Here is a 17480-nt window from a genome sequence, read left to right as displayed (position 1 = left end):
CCCAAGCATCTTCTCCGGTTGTTTAATTGTAACATATTGCAATTAAATATGCTTTTTAGTTCATTTAATCTGCTTGTATATTTTAACAATACCAAATCTAAAAATTATCCCAAATGTATGACATTTAGATACAATAAATAGGTTATAGCCGGAGCCTCCTCTTTTTTTGTTTTCAACTTAGATTCTAAAATTATGAAACTGGTATGTATTTTCTCGTAAATGGACTAATATTCAGTAGAAATCATAGGAATAATAACTTTATGATTATCCATATTCAGTTGCCTCCAGCTCTTGGCGTCATACGGAATTCACATCAAAAAAGGTGCTCATTTGGTTTTACCGTATTATTCCAACCAATTGCTGTTGTTTAGAGCAATTTNAGATTCTAAAATTATGAAACTGGTATGTATTTTCTCGTAAATGGACTAATATTCAGTAGAAATCATAGGAATAATAACTTTATGATTATCCATATTCAGTTGCCTCCAGCTCTTGGCGTCATACGGAATTCACATCAAAAAAGGTGCTCATTTGGTTTTACCGTATTATTCCAACCAATTGCTGTTGTTTAGAGCAATTTAAAAAAAAAAAAAAAAAAAAAACACTAAGATTCTTGTCATTTCACCCTGGAGAAAATTTTAGCTGACCCTAAATGTGGCAATTCATTTAACATTGCAGAGTTAAGCATGAATCACCACAGTGAAGCATCCTATTTCGCTGATAGGCTAGCACAAGAAAGCATTGATTGTTCATTTACTTCTTCAGATTATTCCTCCAGTACATCTGGAAATAGAATATTCTAAAAGTTGTTTTGTTCTTGAAATAAGGAAACCCTGTATGTCTCCAAATGACTAACGATGCTGTTTTTCCTTGAAAAGTTTCCCCTTCATTTCATATGTTGCGTTTTAAGAAAGATCATGTTTTTCAGAGCTTGGACTTCCAACTCCTTATTCTGCTTCAACGAATTTGAGTTTACATGCACTAGATTGAAAACACACTTTGAAAATAATATTATTTTCAATAAAACAGCCGTCAGGTTCCTTAGGAAATAACTGGTAGAAAAGTTTTTCAATTTTTGAAACTCACCAGTGCACAAAGAATTTTTGTATTTCCTGCACTTCCAGAATGTATTACAGACAAAAAATAAAGTAATTTATCATATTATAGCTATACTTTGTGCTACCTGACATTCCAAATGTGGTATGGTGAGTGAATGCAATTACTGCTTTTAGAAATGGTACCTGTAAATATTGAATTGTTTTTTCTACCAAAGATGGGGTAGGCATGTGCCTGTGGTCTACTTAGATGACAGAAGATGGATTTTCATCATGAATATATACCTAGTCTTTTGTATATTTTTCTAGAACCTATGTTTGTAGATGCACATGTCATCCCAGATGGTACTGATCCAAATGATGCTAAGGTATACTTCTTCTTCAAAGAAAAACTGACTGACAATAACAGGAGCACAAAACAGATTCATTCCATGATTGCTCGAATATGTCCTGTAAGTATTAATGCTTGTATATTTTAACAGTACCAAATCTAATTTGAAGAAAGACCAAGAAATCCAAATTATACTTTATCTCCATGCTTTTATTATCAACTATTACAAATGAAATATTGAGGGGAACATTTAAGGTAACATTCATCATTATTGTTTAATATTCATCATTTTATATTGAATATAGTGTTTATAACCCTAACCCAAATTCTAACCTTCATTAAGTTATATGAGATAAGCATACCCTATTTTAGTAAAAATCTTAATTCAAGAAAATATTTTGTTTGTGTTCTTGAACAAATAAACACTTGTGGCAAATTTCTGCATATCCATTTAATGCATTGCTATTCAAAAAAATAGCTAAATTGTATATTACCAAAAGAAACTGATTTTTGTGAATAAAATACAGTAACTATCTCAGTAAAAGATGATTATTAAGGAACCATTTATAAATAGTGAAAAGAACAGCTTTAATAAAATCAAATTCTAATTAAAAACAGTAACCAAAATGTTCTTGTATAGAAACAATAAGTATACATAGCAATACAAGGAAATTTGTGATGTCCTATTTATCATAGAGTTTTACAGACTTGTCCTGACGTATTTATGATTAGCATCGTTTGTGAAAAAAATGTTTCTTAAAGTGCTTAGTGTTTAAAATAGTTTATATATTATAATATTCCACTGATCATGGAGCTCAGCTGTTTCTCAGTCGTTTGCAACAAGACAGCAAAGTCAGCAGAAGGGCTAAAAGGCTTTTGGACACAGAAAAAAATGTCTTCAATAGAGACTATTTGTGAATGATCCAAATGCCATTTCCCCTTACAATGTATAATAAGGCATCAGATTAGAAATACTGAAAATTGTGTGATAATTTGGATAAATGAAGGGGTGAATATAAAACTGTTGGGGACCATTTGGTGTAAAGATATAAGCACTCTCCTGACCACAATCTGCAGGACTCACTGTATATAATAATTTATGTTCAAATTGAAGACAATTAGTTTTATCAAGGAAAGGTAGATTAAATGATCTATTTTCCATGACATTTTATAAATACTTCCATTATACATTGTTAAAATTAGAAATAATTATGTCATACATTTATCAAATAAATATATTTTCAACTGACATCATGCAGTAAGAGAATAATAGTATAACTATTGTATAAAATGCTATAAGTGATAAATATTCCTCTTTGACTATTGATGTGCAGAAGTGGTTAACATATCCATTCTTCAGATTTTCATCCTCCAAGCAACTAGAGTTCAAGTTGAATTTTTAATGTGCTTCAATATTTACCTAATCTGAATTATGTTTACAAAATGGTTTTAGAATGACACTGGTGGACTGCGTAGCCTTGTCAACAAGTGGACCACTTTCTTAAAGGCAAGGCTGGTGTGCTCCGTAACAGATGAAGACGGCCCAGAAACGCACTTTGATGAATTAGGTACATACATATGAGATTGAAAAATGTTTCTGAAAGAAGGCTTTATATATTTAAATAAGGTCTCAGAAGAGGATGTATTTTGCGTATTTTCAGCATAAATAATATGCTAATTTAAAATAATTAAATTTCATAAATTTTCATAAGTATTTTTTAATCTATTATGCCCATGAGTCACTGCTGAAACATTTAGCTCATTGAATTCACCATAATGTATGAATGAATGTGTGTATTTGGGGGTGTAACTTATATAATTGGTGTATAGGTAATGATATGTTTGTGTTTTTATATTTATTTCATGTATACTAGAATATCTAATATTCTGATTTTATGTGAAAATACAGCTATATATTTTTACTATTGTAGCTAATGGACAGGATAGAGTTTGGATGGCAAAAAGTGTCAGAGTAGAAATTTGGAGACTCGTGTTCCCTTCTTAGTTCTGCTTGGTGACTCTGAGATTAAGTGTTCTCAATGTGACATGAGGCTTATATTTTCCAGGTCAAATAAGGACTGACAGTCTGATTACCTCTGCCAAGGAGCAGTTTTTTATTTTTTTAATCTGAATATCCCAGGGCACATCATATTTACTAAATGCCATTTATAAATGACTTTTCTTTCACTGTAATTCATTAAAATGTAAAATAATGGTCATTCTCAGATTTTGAGACAGGTGATAATATAAGCTATAAATCTGTGTTACCATATGGAAAAAATTTACTGATTCTAATAGCTATAAACATGAACTATATCGTTCTGCTCAAAAACCATTATGTTGATTATGGAACAAAAGTTTCTGGATAAGCTTTTCTAGAGAAAAGTTCTAAGTATTATTTTGTGAAAAGGCCTACTTGCTCATTCTATCCCTCCAAATGTTTGGGAATATTTTTATGTTTCAGTCTTTCTTTTTTTTTTTAGGGAGAGCTAGACATTGTCAGCCCTTATTCACATATGGAAGGACTAGTGGTTGTTAATTTCTTGTTTGAGTGGTTATAAATTTATTGTTTATAAGGTCATTTAAATTCATTGTTAATTTAAAGTAAATACATATTTTGTGTTTCTCAGCAATAATTATGTTACCAAGATTGTCACTACATCTAGGCCTTTCATATAATCATGGCAATTGATTATTAATTGGAGTTTTCTATCAGAAATCTACTTTCATATTCTGTTATTTATCACTGCACTATGCATACTTTTGTCTTTTGTCTTTGCCTTAGTATACTTTAAACATCTTGTTGTTAGAGGAGCTATCATTAAATAAAAGTATCACTAGCAATTTTGACCATATGCCTCAAAAAGTTCTATTTGATGATAAGATAAGTTACTGTGAAAAGTTTTATTCCATCTCCAACTCCTAAGATTAGATCAAAAGAAATTGAGATTTGTAATTTTTTAAAATTAAAACAGTAATATATTAACATTAAAGGATATTTAGAAAGAAGCACCAGAAAATTTCTGTAGCTTTGCCTCCTGGAACACTCACTGTTAATCTTTTTCTTATATTCTGATGGATATTTTTGAGATTAATATGGTTCTAGTCCGTATAATATGCCATTGTACTTTTCCCCATAATATTATTTTACTAGCATGGTTTTCACAAGGATACAAAATTTTTATAAATTCTATTAGTATCTGTAATAATTTAATTTAGTGTTTCTATCATTACTTGTTTCCAAATTACCATGATGGTACAGGAATATCTTTTTACAGAATACTTTTCATAGTTGAAATTATTTTCTTAGGGTAAATTTTTCAAAACAAAGAAGTTAATATTTAGAAACTTTAAAAGAATATTTTCCTTTTTATAGAGGATGTGTTTCTGCTGGAAACTGATAACCCGAGGACAACACTAGTGTATGGCATTTTTACAACATCAAGGTAATTCAACAATTACATTTTACGAGTTAAACAATAAACTTCATGGAGTAACAGTAATTATTATAAAAGCATTCTTTTTTCAACTTTTATTTTGCATGTCATTTGGGATGTAACCCTTCCATTTTATTTACTTTTGTCTGATTACCAAAATATATTGGAGCTAAACTAATGCTTTCCAAATGCTTTTGTAGAGAGTATTTGTAGCAATTGCTTGATATTTTTATCAAACAAATGAAAATATGAATTATGTAGGAAAAAAATAAATGATTTTTTTCAATAAAATAATTTGAGGACTCATGAGCAAATAAAACTTTTGGCATTTTTTTGGTTGCTGTTATCACAGGTAATAAATGTTTATCACCTGGATTGTAGTGATAGTAACACAAGTGTATACATATGTCGAAACTTACCACATTGTATACATTAATTAATTATGTACTGTATTGTTTTTGTATACCAGTTATACCTTAGGAAAGCTGGAAACAATTAGGCATTTCTATAAAAATACTTCTTACTTCTGAAGTAAAGTGATGACTATTTAGAATCTGAAAACATTGAACCAATTTTCTTTTCTTTTCTTTTTTTTTTTTTTTGAGAGGGAGTCTCACTCTGTTGTTCAGGCTGGGGTGCAGTGGCACGATCTCGGCTCCCTGCAAGCTCCGCCTCCCGTGTTCATGCCATTCTTCTGCCTCAGCCTCCGAAGTAACTGGGACTACAGGCGCCCCGCCACCACGCCCGGCTAGTTTTTTATATTTTTAGTAGAGTCATCGTTTCACTGTGTTAGCCAGGATGGTCTTGATCTCCTGACCTCGTGATCCACCCGCCCCGGCCTCCCAAAGTGTTGGGATTACAGACGTGAGCCACTGCCCCTGGCCTTTTTTTTTTTTTTTTTTTTTTTTTTTTAAGATGGAGTCTTGCTCTGCTGCCCACGCTGGAGTGCAAGGGCGTGATCTCAGCTCACTGTGACCTCCGCCTCCCCGGTTCAAACAATTCTTCTGCCTCATCCTCCTGAGTAGCTGGGATTACAGGCATGTGCCACCACACTCAGCTAATTTTTGTATTTTTTTTTTTATTTATTTTTAGTAGAAACAGGGTTTTACCATGTTGGTCAGGCTGGTCTCAAACTCCTGACCTTGTGATCCGCCCAACTTGTGCCTCCCAAAGTGCTGGGATTACAGTCGTGAGCCATGGTGCCTGGCCAATTTTCTTATTCCATATGAGATTATTTTATGTGTTTGGAAATTAGTTTAATGTTTTCTCACTTCTCTGGGATGCCCAAACTAATTAAAGTAAATATTTCAAGATAAATAATATTTTCATATTTTCCTGCTCATATTTTTCTTTATTAATTTTATACAGTCATATTCTTTAGAGTTAAGCTGTAACTCAACCAGTGTGGAAGATAATGGGTCTCTTTGATTAGACAATCAAGTACAAAACAAAACTCTAAAGAGCTGTTTTTTTCTTTAATGGGAAAAACACAGTATAATTGTAAACTGCAATTAGCTATTAAAAGTAAAAGAAATTTACAAGGAAATTGTTTTTAAATATTTGCGGTTGCCCCACAAGATGTCTAAAAAGATGTCTTTAAGGATGTGTTTAACTCCTATTCTAAGTAGTCTTGATTTAACTCACAAAAGAATTGAACAGAGAGGCGGGGCGTGGTGGTGGACTACAGGGTCCCAGCTATTCGAGAGGCTGAGGCAGGAGAATGGTATGAACCCGGGAGGCGGAGGTTGCAGCCTGGGCTTTGTCTCCAAAAAAACCAAAAAAACAAAAAAAACAAAGAAAAAAAATCAAATTTTAAGAAAATGTTGTTTTCAAGAAAACTGTTTTTCTAGTTTTTTTTCCAATACCAGTAACTTTAATATCAAAAAATTCAAAATCATCATTCTGCCTGTTAATGTTAACGATTAACAATGTATCTTATTTGTTTTTATGGGAATGCACCTTTTTTCATTAGACATCTAATTTGAAATAAATATGTGAGTCAGAGAAATATTGATTTCAGCCAACCTGCCATAGGACAATGGAAATATTTCTTACTAAAGATTCAAACAAATTTTATGAGGTGTCATTGACTAAAGATGGTTTAGTGAATATTTTGGGGCTCATATTTTTTGTTCTGTGACCAACCGGGGAAGTACATAAACCGTGACAACATAGACTTCTCCAACTAGTATTCAGGATACCATGTGAGAACACTCTCATTTAAATAATCATAATACAAAAAAGATATGGTGTTCAATTATTAATGAGATTCATTTCTTTGAGTTAAATGCTGATAGGATATATGATAGTGATTTGGAATTCAAATTCATATTTTTAAATAAAATCATCAGTATACTTTCTTGCTGCTAAGATAAACCAGTTAGAAACTCTTTTGAGTTGTCCTATATTTTGGAAACATTGAAAAGGACTTTACTGTAACTTATTGTCTATCTCCATGGATGAATTGAATATTGTAATGCTTTATGTATCAATACCTTTTTTCAAAGTTTTTCAGCATTTCACATGTGTTCGATAACATTTAACTTTTCTATGGTGAAATGTTAACTTTTATCATAAATTTTACCATATATTTTTTAATTGTATTTTAATCTTAAAAATTCGAAAATGCCTTTTTCTGTTTTCTTTTTTAGCTCAGTTTTCAAAGGGTCAGCAGTGTGTGTGTATCATTTATCTGATATACAGACTGTGTTTAATGGGCCTTTTGCCCACAAAGAAGGGCCCAATCATCAGCTGATCTCCTATCAGGGTAGAATTCCATATCCTCGCCCTGGAACTGTAAGTATCCAGGAAAAATGCTTTGTTATGATGCTTTATAAAAATTGATTTAACAGCTGGGCGCAGTGGCTCAAGCCTGTAATCCCAGCACTTTGGAAGGCCGAGGCGGACGGATCATGAGGTGAGGAGATCAAGACCATCCTGGCTAACACGGTGAAACTCCGTCTCTACTAAAAATACAAAAAAATTAGCCGGGCGAAGTGGTAGGTGCCTGTAGTCCCAGCTACTCGGGAGGCTGAGGCAGGAGAATGGCGTGAACTCGGGAGGCGGAGCTTGCAGTGAGCCGAGATTGCGCCACTGCACTCCAGCCTGGGCAACAAACAGAGCAAGACTCTGTCTCAAAATAATAATAATAATAATAATAATAATAATAATAATAATAAATTCATTTAACAAGTAATGAATATCTGTGGGGTTTGGGGGGTTTCTTTTAGACAGAGTCTCGCTGTGTTGCCCAGGGTGGAATGTAGTGGCACAATCTCGGCTCACCTCACCCTCCACCTCCAGGATTCAAGCGATTCTCCTGCTTCAGCCTCCTAAGTAGCTGGGATTACAAGCAGGCACCACCACGCCCGGCTAATTTTTGTATTTTTAGTAGAGATGGAGTTTCGCCATGTTGGTCAGGCTGATCTCGAACTCCTGACCTCATGATCTGCCCGCTTTGGCCTCCCAAAGTGCTGGGATTACAGGTGTGAGCCACTGCAGCCTGAATATCTATTTTAATTAAGGAATAACCATGTGAGAAATAATTTAGAGATACTTCATATAGAGATAGTGCCATTTCTAGGAATCTATTTAGATGGAAATTGTGTTACATACATCTCAAAGGAAGAAAATTTATGTGTTAGCAAATAATTACAACAAATGAGATGTAATTATTCAAATAAAGTATTTATAACTATAAAGTAACACAAATTAGAACTGTTTAACTATAGGCAGTTTTCTAATTAGGAATGGTCTGAACTAGAAGTACTGTTATTAAAGCAGGTAGATACATCCATATCATGCAATATTAGTAGTATTAGGGATACATTGAAAACTCAGTTTTCCAGCTGAAGATACAGACAATGCACTTGAATATTAGAACCGGAATTTTTCTAAGGGTCCATTGATAAGTCCTACTCTTTCTTTCTCATTTGGCCTATAATAATGCTGCCTTCTAGAATGTTGATTAGTTTTTGTTTCTAAAATGTCAGACAGTACACCTGGAGAGATGTTATACAATTGAACATTAAGAGAAATGTAATCTTATATCTCTGTATTTCATAAAATAGGGTTATAAATTATAAAATGGATAAATATGAACAATGAATTTATTTTAAAAATCAAAAGATAGATACTAACAGTTATGTAAACAAGGTGTTCCTTTTTTCTTGAATTTGAAATTATCTTTGCTAATATCTTCCAAATAATTATCCCATATAATTTTTACTAATTGTTGATTCATTTTATCTTTGTTATTAGAGTTTATTTGCAATATTGTTTACTCCTTTATTTTCTTATCTTCTTAAATTTTACTAATGTTCATTTTTTGAAAATTGAAAATATAGTTTGCTAAGCCTTTAAAGAGCATATTTTATTCCAAAATTTTTTTTTTTTTTGAGACGGAGTCTCTCTCTGCCGCCCAGGCTGGAGTGCAGTGGCCGGATCTCAGCTCACTGCAAGCTCCGCCTCCCGGGTTCACGCCATTCTCCTGCCTCAGCCTCCCGAGTAGCTGGGACTACAGGCGCCCGCCACGTCGCCCGGCTAGATTTTGTATTTTTTTTAGCAGAGACGGGGTTTCACCATGTTAGCCAGGATGGTCTCGATTTCCTGACCTCGTGATCCGCCCGTCTCGGCCTCCCAAAGTGCTGGGGTTACAGGCTTGAGCCACCGCGCCCGGCCTGTTCCAAAGTTTTTAAAGCTTAAGTTTCATTCCTAGCTAGGAAGCTCAAAGTTTAATCATTTATATGTATTTTGTGTGGAACAATTGATCTTTAACTAACTTTGGAAAAATTATGGGAATTGCTACTTAATCATAAAAGATTAAATTTTAGGACATAATTATAAGTGACAACCAAGTCCTGTCACAGAATTTATATTATCCTTTAAGATGATCTCTCTTTGATGTTCACAGCTTGAAAGAAGATGGACAGAACATTAATTTTGTATAAAACAGGGAAAAGCATCAGCGGATACAGCCATTTTAAGATTGGGGAGTGCTGGATAAGAAGTGGAAATTATTTAAGAGAAAAGGAAGGGGAGGCTGAATAACTTTGAAATTCCATTATATATCAAAGGCTGTTAACTATTTTACTCAACATATTTTATGCATTTTCAGAGAAACATACACTTTTGAGAGTGACTTGCTATTTGAAATTGACCTAGTCATAGACTCATCTTAATATGGAAAATTAAGAGGTGGTTGTGATTACATGTGCTTTCCTCAGTGATTCTTTTGAACAACATATAAATGGGGTTATTACAGGAGCATTTGATTTGCAAACTCAACAAAATTCTGTTCCCCCCCAAAAAGCTTAAGAGAAACTCTTCGAATAAAGATATTAAAAAGATAAAAGAGAGCCATGCTGCTTGAATCAGGGTTTGAGGCCTCAGAGCCTCATGCAGTCTGTGCTGGAGCCAGCATGTACCCAGCTTACAAGAGCAGATAATGTGCACCTCTTCTCAATTAAGAACATTAGAGTGGTAACTTGAAATCAGCCGTCATGAATCTATTTACACCATGGAAACTGACAAATGCTGCAAATCAGGAATTTTTTTTTTCCTCAAGAAAAGTGACCTCTGACATTACCTCTCATCGGGCTCTTCACCCAGGTGACAACTTGAAAGGCACCTTAACAAATGTGTAGAACTCAGAGAATCACTGTGAGAAAACCACTCATGTCAGGCAGCAATTGTTCTACATAAACTGTAGGAATACTAAGCCCTTTTTAGTAAAACAGAATAAACCCATGCTAAATTAGAAAATTCTGCTAACAGTCCCACTTTTCACTGTTTTTTAGCTCTGAAGAATGACCATTTGTTTCCTGTTCCAAAGCAGTGTAGAGTAAGCCAGGGTTAGCACCACACATCTGCAGCAGACTCCGTGAAAAAAGGGAGTAGTCAGGGTTTGAGAAATATTTCTATAATGTGGTTTCTTACATCTGGTGTTGAGACCAGAGCAGCTCCTTTAAATCAAAAAATTGTCAGATGAGTGATCCTTAGAGAATAAAAGAGGCAGGGTAGAGGAGTGACCTCTGGAACTCCTCCTGGAAAAGCATACTTCCCTGAAGATTCTATCCCTCCACCCTTCAACCAGCAAAACATCATGAAGTCAGCTCTCTGACTCAGAGTGGCAGTGTCTGTCTCTTCCTGCACTTCCAGGGTTTAATGTCGTGTCATGTAGCCAAACCATCTGCAGCCAAGTAATCCAAAGTATTCTCTCTTCTCTAAGGTTAAGAATGTTGCTTCTGAAGTCCTCCCAATGAAGGATCAACTGTGATTGTCCTACTTTATTTCCCCATGTAGTAGTATGGTTGCCCAGTCAACCCCATACATACACGGCTGTGTTCTTGAAGAAATGAGACTGGCAGAAATCTCATACCCTCGTTCTAATGTTTCCCGTAGATGCTTCTTTTAAAGCACGGTTGATAGCTCAGTTAGCAAACGACCCCATCAGCAAGCCCAAGTCAGTAGGAAGAAGTCTGCCAATTGTGTCATAATATTTTTCCATAAGTAATTCAAGTTTGTGGAAGAAACAGGACACTTTTGGTATGTTGCAAAGGGCAGCCAAAGAATGAAAATTCTGTGGCCAAGCAAACATATTACATTATTTTGCTGCAACGTGTATAAAGCTTCTGCAGGAGATTGTTTGTATATGTTGTATATCCTGTTAAGGCAGAACTTAATGAAAGTGTTCAACTTGAACATCTCTTTATAACAGAGTCATGTGCTTCCATCATCATGCTTTGGACAGGTCGGGTACATGCAAAGGATCACAGAAAATTGATGATCCACATAGTCAGTAGTGGCAAGGATACGAGCAGTTCATTGCTGGCAGTTTTGTTGATTATATACGTCTTCTGGTTGTGCTTACATTAGAGTATTTCTGTTTCTCTTAGATGTTTGAAAACAGGAACGTTTCTAAGAAAATTGAATGCATAAGCCATACAGACATGAAAAATTAATTACATGTCATCTCACATTGTTATTCAAAACATGTGAATAAAATTTAAAAAAATAAATATTGAAGTTTAGAGGAGAGAGGGGTTGTAGTAAAACAGCCTGATTTGAAAAGGGACAAAAAAATGTGAGATTGAGCTTGCCCTAAAGAGTGATTGGATGTGAATAAATTGGGTAAGAAAGGAAGGGGTTTTCAGATGCAGGGTACAGCATACACTACAAGAACAGATGGAAATGAATAAGTGAGTTTTCAAAGCTCTGTGTGGGTTAGTAGGACTGGAACGGTGGGCTTTTATATGTAGGGGAGGGCAAATATAAGGAAGATGAGGGTCAGCTAATACACAAGTACAAGTCTTCAACTATGTAATTTTTTGGGCTTCAAACAAAGGGCTTGGATTACTAAGGTTGAATCACAAAATATGAGTTTTTCTCAGTGTACACATTTCATAGACCAGTACTAGAAATAAACCTAGATTCTAGAGTGCCACTAAGACCCTTTATTTATCTATATACCACTCATCCCCCACGTGTTAGGTTAAGATCCCCTCGACCATGCTAGTCACTCTTTCTCTGCCTGGTTTTGCATTATTTTCTGCAGTCTGTCTTCAGCCTCACCTCCTACCTCTTTCCTTCACTTTGGGCTCCATGATCCAGCAATGCCCTAGGAATTACAGTTCTCTAAATACTCTAAATTTTGTTTTCTCATCTCTAAACATCTTCACTGACCTTGGCAGCTGTAAGTTCTCCACTATTAAAAACTCAGTTTAAAAATATTGGCTCTTGACTATGTAGGGAAATTGATCCTAAACCAAAATTGATTATTTATCTTACATTTGTCTCAAGTTATTACTTTTTGTCATAATATTGTTATTTTTCTTTGAATATGTCTTTCTTACTTGAATACTTGTGTCTAGAAGATAACAGTAATTTTATAGTATTATGTCCCCTACTGGGCACATCAAAGTGCTTTTTGGATAAAATATGTCCAAATAATGGATATGTATATTAATATATAAGTATATTCTGAAAACTGGCCTAATGGACATGAAGATTAAGAGAACATTTAGAAATTTCAGAGGGTAACGGATATTTATGAATACCTGAGTATAGGAAAGAAGTTTGGTAAGGACAATTGCTGTTACTTTCCTAACGTGGCCTTCTTATTGTTCGTAGCATTTTATCTCACACTTTAGTAATCAGAGCCCTTGAACTGTCTTTACTCAAAAAAGGAGGGCTTATCACTGCTTGATAAATAGCTAGGAGAACTGAGGAAAAACACTTAAAGGAGAAGTTTACTTACTTAAAATTACTTAATGACTATTTGCAGAGTAAAATTAGTGTTCTAAAGAATGAAACACCAGCCTGATTAGTGGACAGATACTTTACGATAGCACATAGATGTTATGTTATCTTGGAAGTTTCAATAAACATGCTTTATATATTGCAAGGTGAGAGAAAAGTTAATCACATCTGATTTATTCTTGGCAGTATGACACTAAGCAAACTCAGTACTGCAGATAGAGTCTACAAAGGGCAATCAATTTTTGTTTGTGTTACATTATTAGCACTCATTGTCTTATCAGCAGAGTTGATGCCATGAATCAGTAGAAGAATTAATTATTATGAAAAAGAATTATTTGGTAAGCTTGAACATGTACTAGGAGATACTTTTTTCTAGGTGATACATTCATGCGAGTATTAAAAAAAGTCTTGTGGGGAATATTTTAATGAATGCAAAGTAACATCTTTGATTTGATTTGCTTAGATTACCTCTTTAATAACTATGGTTTTGAACAACCTTGACATAATTGTTAACCTGGGTTTCAGTTACCTTTAAGGAAAAGCCAGAGACTAGGCACTGATAAGGTAATAAGCTTATCTCACATCAAACTGTACTAACTAGAAATTATGTAAATTGTTTAGTAATGTATGTTAACTTTGATTTTTCCAGAACTTAGAAACGAGAATGCTTGCAAATACTTAAGGAGACATATCAGTTTAGCAAGCCATAATTAGTGGTGTTTTATGAAGGTCTGGAACTATTTAAATTACCCATGCATTGCTCTTTCCATGTTTTCATGCAGTGAGCAATGTAGTTCCCTTTTTCCACTTTGTGTGAAGATTGAGGCTAGAAAACACCCATAATTCTGTATTTTGCAGAAGTATGGAACACATTCATCAGCTTAGAACAACCTCAAATTAAATTTTTTGTCTTCATTTTGCTCTTCATTGTGAGCAGTTTATAAACGTGTATTTAAATATAATACTTTTAAAAAAATAAAAACGCGAACTCCAGATGAAAGTCTAGTTAATGGAATAAAGAATGAGAGGTTTCGTTTTATTACTTGTCTCATTACTGCTACTCTTTTAAGTCATTTAATTGCTCCTTGTGCCTTTCTACAGAAAGAGAACTATTTTTATCAGATCTGTAAAAAGTTCTAGTCTAGTAATGTTAACTAGTCAAAGTTAGTCTAAATATTGCACTCATGATGATGCAATCTAAATGAGTGAGATGATATTAGTAATCTGCTGAGATCTAGCTGCACATGGAGGTCTGCCTGGCAGCATTGGCCCAAAGGCACGAATACTGTTGGACAGCTGTTGCAAGGATTTAACCTGGAGATTGTCATATTTTGTTTGGCCCCCCACGTTGCTGTTCTTTTTTTACTGAATCAACATTAAACACTTGGCAGATTTTACATAAAATTCCACATTCTGTCTTCTGCTGAGGTCTGGAAGCACGAGGATTTTATTCCTGCTTAGAAGCAGTCAGCTGGATAAGTGTTCATTGCCATCTTTGGATAACACATACCTCCCTAGTTTGTCACAGTCCCCATTGCATCCTGCTATTTATGTCTGATGCTGTGCCTATTGCTATCGAGCAGGCAGCTTGCTTTGTTACTTTCCTTTTACCACATACCTCTCTAAAGAAGATAAATGAAAACACAATAGTGCTGTGTGTTTCAAGAAAACTATAACATAGTGTTTTTGTTTCTGGAAGTAGAGATATCAACAGGAATTTAATATTGACTGACAGGTATTTAATAACTTAGTAATAATATTGTATGTGTTAAAATATTATACCCAATGGTTTTTCTCATATAGCTTAACACTCAGATCCAATTAGTGAGTGAGTTTGAGTTCTGGCCTCAGCCGTTCCCAGCCTACCCTGAAGTTTGGCCTTAGGTGCCCTACGAATGGAATCTTCTCCTCAGAAGCCCTTGTCAGGTTCCCTTTCCAGAACTGCTGACGCTGTTCAGCAGTCCTTTCTCCAGATCTCATTCTTGTTTTCTGCCTGCCCCTTTGGACTTAATGCTCTGAAACTTTTCCCTCCTGACGAGAATTGAGGCCCCTGTTTCATACAGACCCTGCACCAAAATTGCAGGCCAGATACAATGAATGGTATAATGCATTCATTCAGCTACTCTGGTGATTATCTACTAACCAGCTCTGTTATAAGTCTGATGGCAAAACAATAACAAAATAGACCCAGTTACAGTCAGCACAAGCTTGCAATAAAGACGCAAGCAACTACATAATATACTGTTAGTTAAAATAGGGCTGTGAAGAAAAATGGCAGGCCAAGGAGACAAAGTAGAGATGGAGAAGGGGAGATACTTTTATATGTCATCACTTTCAAGAAGCAACTTTTGAACTGAGAACTGAATGAGGTAACAGAAAACAATATGGGGTGTTCTGAAGAGGAGTATGCCGGGCAGGGAACAGCAGGTGCCGAGATCCTGGAGGGAAGGTATGCTTGAGGCTCAGAAGCAGCAAGACCTATTGTAGGAGGGGCAGTCTCAGGCCAGATCATGCAGAAGCTTGTAGGCCATTCTAAGCTGTTGGTATTTTATTCTAAGGATAATGAATAGGATCTTTGATAGAGGGGAGTTACCAGATTTAATTTACCACATCCAATCTAAGCTATCTTCTTCTTTTCTTCTTCTCTCCTCCCCTTCTCCCTCCTCCTCCTCCTTTCCTCCTCCTCCTCCTTTTTTTCTTCTTCCTTTTTTTATGGAGATGGGGTCTCACTTTGTTGCCCAGACTAGAGTACAGTGTTGCCATCACAGTTCACAGCAGCCTCAAATTCCTGGGCTCAAGTGATCCTCCTGCCTCAGTTTCCCAAGGAGTTGGGATCACAGGCATGCACAACCACACCTAGCTAATTTTTAACTTTTATCCCAGAGATGGAATTTTGCTGTGTTGTCCAGGCTGGTCTTGAACTCCTGGCTTCAACATCCTCTCATTTCAGCCTCCCAAAGTGCTAGGATTACAGGCCTGAGCCACCTAAGCCCCTAAGCCCCAATTTCTAAGCTCTCTCTTTTGGGAGGGCAGATCAGATGAAATAAAACTTTTACGTGTCAGAGTTTGACTGAATTTAATGATAATATGACTTACTTTAACAAGTAGCAGCATTAGATTGTGTCCACTAGTTTTTGTTTTCCTAACAATATGGTGTCTGGCACAAAATAAGAAATAGAAAAATGGTGAGTGAGAAGGGTGAAGAATTATCTCATATATAAGATGGCATCAGTTCGTCTCTGAAAACAGAATAACATACAAGGACTTAGCCTAATTCAAAGTTAATACACACGGTGTTAATCATCTACAGATGGTAAAACATAGTCATGCTATTTCTTTTCGCCTCCATAGGTAGCAGATACGCTTAAAACAACGGGAGCTTCTAAGTGATTTCAAAAGTAGGGAGTTTTTGTTATTAGTAGAACAAGGCAACTATTTTATTAACTTGGTTCTTTTTTTTTTTTTTTTTTTTTTTTGAGACGGAGTCTCGCTCTGTTGCCCGGACTGGAGTGCAGTGGCCGGATCTCAGCTCACTGCAAGCTCCGCCTCCCGGGTTTGCGCCATTCTCCTGCCTCAGCCTCCTGAGTAGCTGGGACTACAGGCGCCCGCCACATCGCCCGGCTAATTTTTTTTTTATTAGTAGAGACGGGGTTTCACCGTGTTAGCCAGGATGGTCTCGATCTCCTGACCTCGTGATCCGCCCGTCTCGGCCTCCCAAAGTGCTGGGATTACAGGCTTGAGCCACCGCGCCCGGCCATTAACTTGGTTTTTTAAAACTTTCTTTCTAGTGTCCAGGAGGAGCATTTACACCCAATATGCGAACCACCAAGGAGTTCCCAGATGATGTTGTCACTTTTATTCGGAACCATCCTCTCATGTACAATTCCATCTACCCAATCCACAAAAGGCCTTTGATTGTTCGTATTGGCACTGACTACAAGTATACAAAGATAGCTGTGGATCGAGTGAACGCTGCCGATGGGAGATACCACGTCCTGTTTCTCGGAACAGGTAAATATTTGAGCCCAACATGTGCTTTAATATGTAGTAAAAGTATGTATTAAATATAGGTCGTAGGTAAGGGCCATGATATTGAAACTAGAAAAACTCCAGTAATTACTTCTGTCTGGCCCTTAGTGAGATATTTAATCTCTTTTTGCCTCAGTTTCCACATCTGTAAAATGAAGCTAATAAATAAATTATAGAGTTCTTGTGAGGAATATATATATATATTTAATATATAATACATATATGTAGGTAGGGCTATATGATTTTCTTGGCAATTTGTCATTACAAGATATTTGTATGATTTCTCTGCTGCACTTTCCACCCGAACTGGAAATGAACCAGCTTTGTGAAAAGCTTCTACCTGTCTCAATGGAAAAAAAAAAAAAAAAA

The 17480-nt window shown here is 35.5% G+C and overlaps 1 protein-coding gene across 1 annotated transcript in view; it reads left to right on the top strand.

Annotated features, from left to right (window-relative positions):
• The window catches only part of SEMA3C (semaphorin 3C), a 184454-nt gene that overhangs the window by 114378 nt on the left and 52596 nt on the right, over positions 1-17480 (top strand). The window contains exons 7-11 of the mRNA XM_017880432.1: positions 1365-1507; positions 2840-2954; positions 4763-4832; positions 7475-7619; positions 16871-17093. Coding sequence (XP_017735921.1) covers positions 1365-1507; positions 2840-2954; positions 4763-4832; positions 7475-7619; positions 16871-17093 — 696 coding nt within the window. The remainder of the gene's footprint in view (positions 1-1364; positions 1508-2839; positions 2955-4762; positions 4833-7474; positions 7620-16870; positions 17094-17480) is intronic.

The sequence above is a fragment of the Rhinopithecus bieti genome, unplaced genomic scaffold (genome assembly GCF_001698545.2).
Source record: "Rhinopithecus bieti isolate Rb0 unplaced genomic scaffold, ASM169854v2 scaffold_11291, whole genome shotgun sequence".
NCBI lineage: Eukaryota > Metazoa > Chordata > Mammalia > Primates > Cercopithecidae > Rhinopithecus > Rhinopithecus bieti.
Note: the sequence above shows the minus strand (reverse complement) of the source record. Positions and strands in the feature narration are given on the sequence as shown.